The sequence below is a fragment of the Poromitra crassiceps genome (genome assembly GCF_964638095.1).
Source record: "Poromitra crassiceps genome assembly, contig: HAP1_SCAFFOLD_1595, whole genome shotgun sequence".
Lineage (NCBI taxonomy): Eukaryota > Metazoa > Chordata > Actinopteri > Beryciformes > Melamphaidae > Poromitra > Poromitra crassiceps.
Genome location: NW_028150818.1, coordinates 20,390 through 27,565, shown reverse-complemented (window position 1 = coordinate 27,565; position 7,176 = coordinate 20,390). Strand labels below are relative to the sequence as shown.

At 40.3% G+C, this 7,176-nt stretch overlaps 1 protein-coding gene across 1 annotated transcript; it reads left to right on the top strand.

Annotated features, from left to right (window-relative positions):
• Positions 1-2,733: 2,733 nt before the first annotated feature.
• LOC310771959 (E3 ubiquitin-protein ligase TRIM39-like) lies at positions 2,734-6,878 on the top strand. The gene is made up of 2 exons (XM_083664452.1): positions 2,734-2,805; positions 4,293-6,878. The coding sequence occupies exon 2, from the start codon at positions 4,312-4,314 to the stop codon at positions 5,947-5,949; it is 1,638 nt and encodes a 545-aa protein (XP_083520578.1). The 5' UTR covers positions 2,734-2,805; positions 4,293-4,311; the 3' UTR covers positions 5,950-6,878.
• Positions 6,879-7,176: the final 298 nt, after the last annotated feature.

Below are 7,176 nucleotides of genomic sequence, written 5' to 3'. Positions count from 1 at the left end.
AACCGCTGAGGTGGAGCAGCTCTCACGCACTGAAGACCACCTCCACCTCCTCCAAAGCTTCCCATCCCTGAACACTCCTCCACACACGAAGGACTGGGCAGAGGTCAGTGTCCATCGCTCATCATATGAGGGGACTGTGAGGAGAGCTGTGGAGAAGTTGGAGAAGACTCTCAGGAAAGAGAAGCATAAGCTGCTTGTTGATGTTGAGCTAAAGAGGCTCCAGCAGTATGAAGTGGATGTGACTCTGGATCCTGATACAGCAAATCCCAATCTCATCCTCTCTGGTGATGAGAAACAAGTAAAACATGGTGATCTAAAGAAGAATCTCCCAAACAACCCAGAGAGATTCTCTCCTTGGACCTGTGTCTTAGGAAAGAAGAGCTTCTCTTCAGGGAGATTTTACTATGAGGTTCAGGTTAAAGGGAAAACTTGGTGGTGTTTAGGAGTGGCCAGAGGGTCGGTCAACAGGAAGAGAGCAATCAGCATTAATCCAGAGGAAGGCTTATGGGCAATAGGGTTGAATAATAATCCAAATCAGATCATAGCTCTTACTCTCACTCAAGTCGTCCTCCCTCTGAAATCGAAGCCTCAGAAGGTGGGGGTGTTTGTGGATTATGAGGAGGGTCTGGTCTCCTTTTATGATGTAGATGCTGCATCTCTTATCTACTCCTTTACTGGTTGCACCTTCACTGACAAACTCTACCCAATCTTTAATCCTGGGTACATTTATAGTGCTGAAAACTCCACTCCGCTGATCATCTCTCCTGTCAATCACACAGATTAGACTACTGCTAATCATTAGTTTGTCTCTGACCAGAATTGATTGACCAAATATGTACACATAAGGACTTTGACTCCGGATTGCGTGGTTCTCAAGTGGAGGATAGAGGATTCATTGATATTTGAGATCAGATATTTACATATTCTAGGGAAATATTATGTTTTCCTATTCTTTCAGGTAACTGTTCAATCGTTTTAATGTAGAAGAATTGAAATAATTAAACGAAACAAATTATAACTACTTCATGGCAAAATAAATGTCTTGCAATAAAAAAAAAAACAATGTGTGTTAAAGTTATCATCTCAAAGGTTTTCATGTAAGTAAAGTAAATGTCTGTTAAGTCACTATCACAGAGAACACAATGGTGATTGACCCTATGGCCCATTGATGGAAGCCTTTGCATTTTCAGTATTGCAGCATTTATGAACTGGGTGTCTGTGTGTGTGACACGCCAGAGAGGGTGGGCGGAGCTAACGCAATATACTCACTCTAATAGGCTACTGTACGTTCCCGACAACTCTTGTGTGAAATAGGATAACAAGCACATTTTTCCCAGTCTACTAGCATTGTGGGTGGTTACTATGGCCAAACTAACTAACTTCACATTATGCAAGAATGTTTGGATCTCACTTGCAATTACCGCTCAATAAAACTGAAATATTCAAGATTATCAATTTAAAGTTAAATAGTAAAAAGTTGTTAATGCTCTTTTCTCATTTATATCCTTTTTTCATGTATCCTATTACAATTTACTGCTGCAAAAGGTTAATTTCCCCACAGGGATCATTAAACCTTAATCTAATCTATTCTGTAACTCAGCAATGTCATATCAGTAATCAGAAGCATTTGCCAGATCATTGTACATATTCTGAGCTTTGTATATTGACACAATTACTGAAGAATAGTTTATGAATAAGAAGTAATTCTGCAGTTTGTTTCTAACATTTAAAGTTTTTGTTTTTGTTTTTGAATGAATAAAAAATAAATGAAACCCTTGTATGTCACATGACTGCTATTTATCAGAATGCTTAAATTAGGCTATTTAACATTTGATTGATATCAAAGCTTGAAAAATGTTTATTGTTCGAAAGGTAACCGTTCTCCAAGCATCATTTTTGAGATATTTATTCCTGTAATATTTCAAATAAAAGATTGAAGTCACTTTAATAGCCTGAAATATTGGCCACCTGTCCCAGAGTCTATTAGCTGTCAGACTGAGGGAGCAGATTGCTGTTACTGTAAGTAGGCCTACGCCCAAGAACTCATCTCTGATCGCACCACAGCTGGAGGAGACACCCCCCACCCACCCTGTCCTGAAACCAAGACAAACTGTATTGGTTGGCCTCGTTAAGATTTTATAACTATTGTATTTTATTTCTCTTTCTAACAAGATTGTATTTATTACTTTTATAAAACCTGTGTTGACCCATCAGATCTTGTGTTCCTCGGTTGCCTTGGTGTTGCTCCCTATCCTGATCAAAAGAAGCCCCTTTATAAGCCCATCCTTAAAAACAGACCAGGGGTTTTCAAAGTCTGAGACCGTAATCATGATTATGTCATTTTATCCTATTGCAACTCAACAAATGAGCCAAGATTGCCTGATATTGCTGTTTGACATTGGCTACTTCTACTACACCAAATACATAGTCTACTGTCTACTCTGAAGGCATTATATTTGTTTGTGTCTCTTTAACCAAATCACACACATTTAGGCTATTTTGATAACTAATAATAAGTAACGTCATGTGTTTTCACTTCCATTCACTGAGCCTCCCCTGAAACTGTTTGGAGGCCCGTCTCCCACTTTGAAAACTTTTGGTAGACTCTAGAGTAGACAACCACTGAACCACCCACAGCACCATCTTCTGATTACTAATGCAACTGCTGCCGTAAGAGGCGGAGCCACTGGAAACAGGAGTTTCAGTGAGCTCACGTTGAAGAGTAGAAAGTGAAAGTAACTCAGAAACAACATTGCTGCAGTCGAGAAACGTCTTTCTTTCTCTCCAAAGGAAATATAACTAGAGGTGAGTACAGCAGATAATACTGTGTTTAAACAGAAAGCGATAAACACAAACTCTGAAAACTTACCGTGTTCAGTTTGTACAAGATTTCAATGAACCACCAGGAAATAGGCCAATAACTGTCAAAATGATTTGCGAGAGAAAAAGAACACTAAAAAGACTGACGTTTCAGGCAAAGTGTAAAAGAGAAGAGCTAATGTACCACAGGTCTAATTTAAGTCTTTATCAGCATGGCTAAACCAACAGGAAGATTAAAAAGGCATGTTTTTGGAGCAGCATGGTCTTCATCAGGCCGTCAGCTGAACACAGGTGAGAGGCCTTATTAGTCCAGACCCAGAGGTAAATACAGGCTGGATCATCTGTAGAGAGGAACACAGAAAATGCTTGTTAAAAAATTAAAGCTCAGCAAATCAAGATAACAAAAATGGCACAGAATCAGTATATTATAGTCTAGCCTGGTAAACCAGCCCGTCACGTGAACTCACATTTCATTTGGTTCTGCGTCGCCGTCACGCTAGCCAGGCTAGCCATTGTTAGCAATAACAATTGACAACATGGCATTTCGCCATTTTGCGCATACAAACACTGCAGCCTCATGTCCACACAGATAGAAGTTAGGCAGTGCTGTGTGTAAGCAGTCATGCAGAACCAAATGAAATGTGAGTTCACGTGACGGGCTGGTTTACCAGGCTACTTATAGTCCAGACCCAGAGGTAAATACAGGCTGGATCATCAGACTGTAGAGAGGAACACAGAAAATGCTTGTTAAAAATTAAAGCTCAGCCAATCAGGATAACAAAAACGGCACAGAATCAGATCCAAGTATACAGAAATGCTGACAAATGAAATATAAAGAAATACAATTCTCGCGGTCAACTTCCGGCTTCACTTATACCTCATATTCAGATCAAAAACCGAAGCTCAGTCCATGTCAATGATAATACTTGTTTGTTTACCCATAGACTGTATAATACCCGCCATGTGACCCCCCACCCCTCCTCCACTTCCGGTTGTGGGATGTCAGGGTGTCCGCAAGAATAGACAATGTGGATGCAACATGTTTCATTCCTTGTATTCTTGTGCTGCCTTTCCTCGTGAATTAATGTAGAATGTGTGTCTGTTTCGCAAAAAACATCAACAACAACACAATAGACAAAGTGTGGCCTCATACCAACAATCACAAATAGGCTAGGCTACTAGTTAGACCGCATAATCTTCATAATTACTATTATCCACATTATTTTAATGAAGGCAGATTCATTTCCATCTTGAAATAGTATAAGCTCATCCAAAAATGATCTGACTCAATCATGACTTCTGTGTGTGTGTGTGTGTGTGTGTGTCTGTGTCTGTCTGTACTTTGTTTGAAAGTAGCTGAAAAATCAGTCAAAAAATGTTTTATTTTATGTAATCCAAATTAAATATTTAAACTATTATTATTATTCAATAATTCTGTATAGTAATGTTATTATTTCACTATTTCACTTTAGGTCTCGGTGTCTACTAGATATGTCTGCTGCCAGCAGTCTCCTATCCGAAGAGCAGTTTCTGTGCTCCATTTGTCTGGATGTGTTCACTGATCCAGTCTCCACACCATGTGGACACAACTTCTGCAAAAGCTGCATCACACAGTACTGGGATGTTAATGCCCCGTGCCAGTGTCCCATGTGTAAAGAGGTCTTTGACAGAAGACCTCTGCTGCGGGTCAATACTTTAATATCAGAGATGGCTGCCCAGTCCAGAAAGTCAGCTCAAATGAAAGCCAGCAGCTGCCCAGACCAACAATGTGCCAAACCAGGAGAAGTTCCCTGTGACGTCTGCACTGGGACCAAGCTGAAGGCCCTGAAGTCCTGCCTGGTGTGTCTGGTCTCATACTGTGAGACTCACCTGGAGCCTCATCAGAGAATGACGGGCCTGAAAAAACACAAGCTGATCGATCCTGTGGAGGACCTGGAAGGCAGGTTGTGTAAGAAGCATGAGAGACCGCTGGAGCTGTTCTGCAAGACGGACCAGATGTGTGTGTGTCAGTTCTGCACTGAGTCAGACCACAAGTTACATAAATTTGTCCCTCTGAAGGAAGGATATGAAGGAAAGAAGGCTGAGCTGGGGAAGACAGAGGCTGAGATTCAGCAGAAGATCCAAGAGAGACGACTGAAGATTGAGGAGATCAAACATGCAGTGGAGCTCAGCAGGAAAGATGCAGACAGAGAAATAGCAGACGGTGTGCAGGTCTTCACTGCTCTGATGCAGTCTGTGGAGAGAGGCCAGGCTGAGCTCATTGAGACGATTGAAGAGAAGCAGAAAACAACACAGAAACATGCTGAAAGCTTCATCAAAGAGTTGGAGCAGGAAATCTCTGAGCTGATGAAGAGAACTGCTGAGGTGGAGCAGCTCTCACGCACTGAAGACCACCTCCACCTCCTCCAAAGCTTCCCATCCCTGAACACTCCTCCACACACCAAGGACTGGGCAGAGGTCAGTGTCCATCGCTCATCATATGAGGGGACTGTGAGGAGAGCTGTGGAGAAGTTGGAGAAGACTCTTGGGAAAGAGATGGAGAAGCTGCTGCTTGAGGCTCTGCAGAAGCAGTATGAAGTGGATGTGACTCTGGATCCTGATACAGCAAATCCCAATCTCATCCTGTCTGGTGATGGGAAACAAGTAAAACGTGGTGATCTAAAGAAGAATCTCCCAAACAACCCAGAGAGATTTTCTACTTGGACCGGTGTCTTAGGAAAGAAGAGCTTCTCTTCAGGGAGATTTTACTACGAGGTTCAGGTTAAAGGGAAAACTTGTTGGTGTTTAGGAGTGGCCAGAGGGTCGGTCAACAGGAAGGGAGTAATCGGCATTAATCCTGAGCAAGGCTACTGGGCAATAGGGTTGAATAATAATCCAAATGAGCTCAAAGCTCTTACTCACCCTCACGTCGTCCTCCCTCTGAAATCGAAGCCTCAGAAGGTGGGGGTGTTTGTGGATTATGAGGAGGGTCTGGTCTCCTTTTATGACGTAGATGCTGCATCTCTTATCTACTCCTATACTGGCTGCACCTTCACTGAGAAACTCTACCCAATCTTTAATCCCGGGCAAAATTTTGGTGGTGCAAACTCTACCCCGCTGATCATCTCTCTTGTCAATCACACAGATTAGACTAATCATTAGTTTGTCTCAGATCAGAATCAGCTTTATTGACCAAGTATGTACACATATAAGGAATTTGACTCCGGATTGCGTTGTTCTCAAAGTAGAGGATAGAGGATTCATTGATATTTGAGATAAGATATTTACATATTCTAGGGAAGTATATGTTGTCCTATTCTTTCAGGTAACTGTTAAATAATTTTAATGTCGAAGAATTGTAATAAAACTAAACAAAAATCATAACTACTTCATGGCAAAATAAATGTCTTGCAATAAAAAAAACAATGTGTGTTAAAATTATAATCTCAAAGATTGTCATGTAAGTAAAGTAAATGTCTGGTAAGTCACTATCACAGAGAACACAATGGTGAGATTGAGCCTAGGCTCATTGATGGAAGCCTTTGCATTTTCAGTATTGCAGCATTTATGAACTGGGTGTCTGTGGTGACACCCCAGAGAGGGTGGGCGGAGCTAACGCAATATACTCACTCTAATAGGCTACTGTAGGTTCCCAACAACTCTTGTGTGAAATAGGATAACAAGCAAATTTTTCCCAGTCTACTAGCATTGTGGGTGGTTACTATGGCCAAACTAACTAACTTCACATTATGCAACACTGTTTGGATCTCACTTGCAATTACCGCTCAACAAAACTGAAATATTCAAGATTATCAATTTAAAGTTAAATAGTAAAAAGTTGTTAATGCTCTTTTCTCATTTATATTCTTTTTTCATGTATCCTATTACAATTTACTGCTGCAAAAGGTTAATTTCCCCACAGGGATCATTAAACTTTAATCTAATCTATTCTGTAACTCAGCAATGTCATATCAGTAATCAGAAGCATTTGCCAGATCATTGTACATATTCTGAGCTTTGTACATACATTGACACAATTACTGAAGAATAGTTTATGAATAAGTAATTCTGCAGTTTGTTTCTCACATTTAAAGATTTTGTTTTTGTTTTTGAATGAATAAAAAATAAATGAAACCCTTGTATGTCACATGACTGCTATTTATCAGAATGCTTAAATTAGGCTATTTAACATTTGATTGATATCAAAGCTTGAAAAATGTTTATTGTTCGAAAGGTAACCGTTCTCCAAGCATCATTTTTGAGATATTTATTCCTGTAATATTTCAAATAAAAGATTCAAGAGTCACTTTAATAGCCACAGTAAGTAATCAGATTACAAACGAGGAATTTGACTTAGTGCAAGTATGCAGCGCAGCA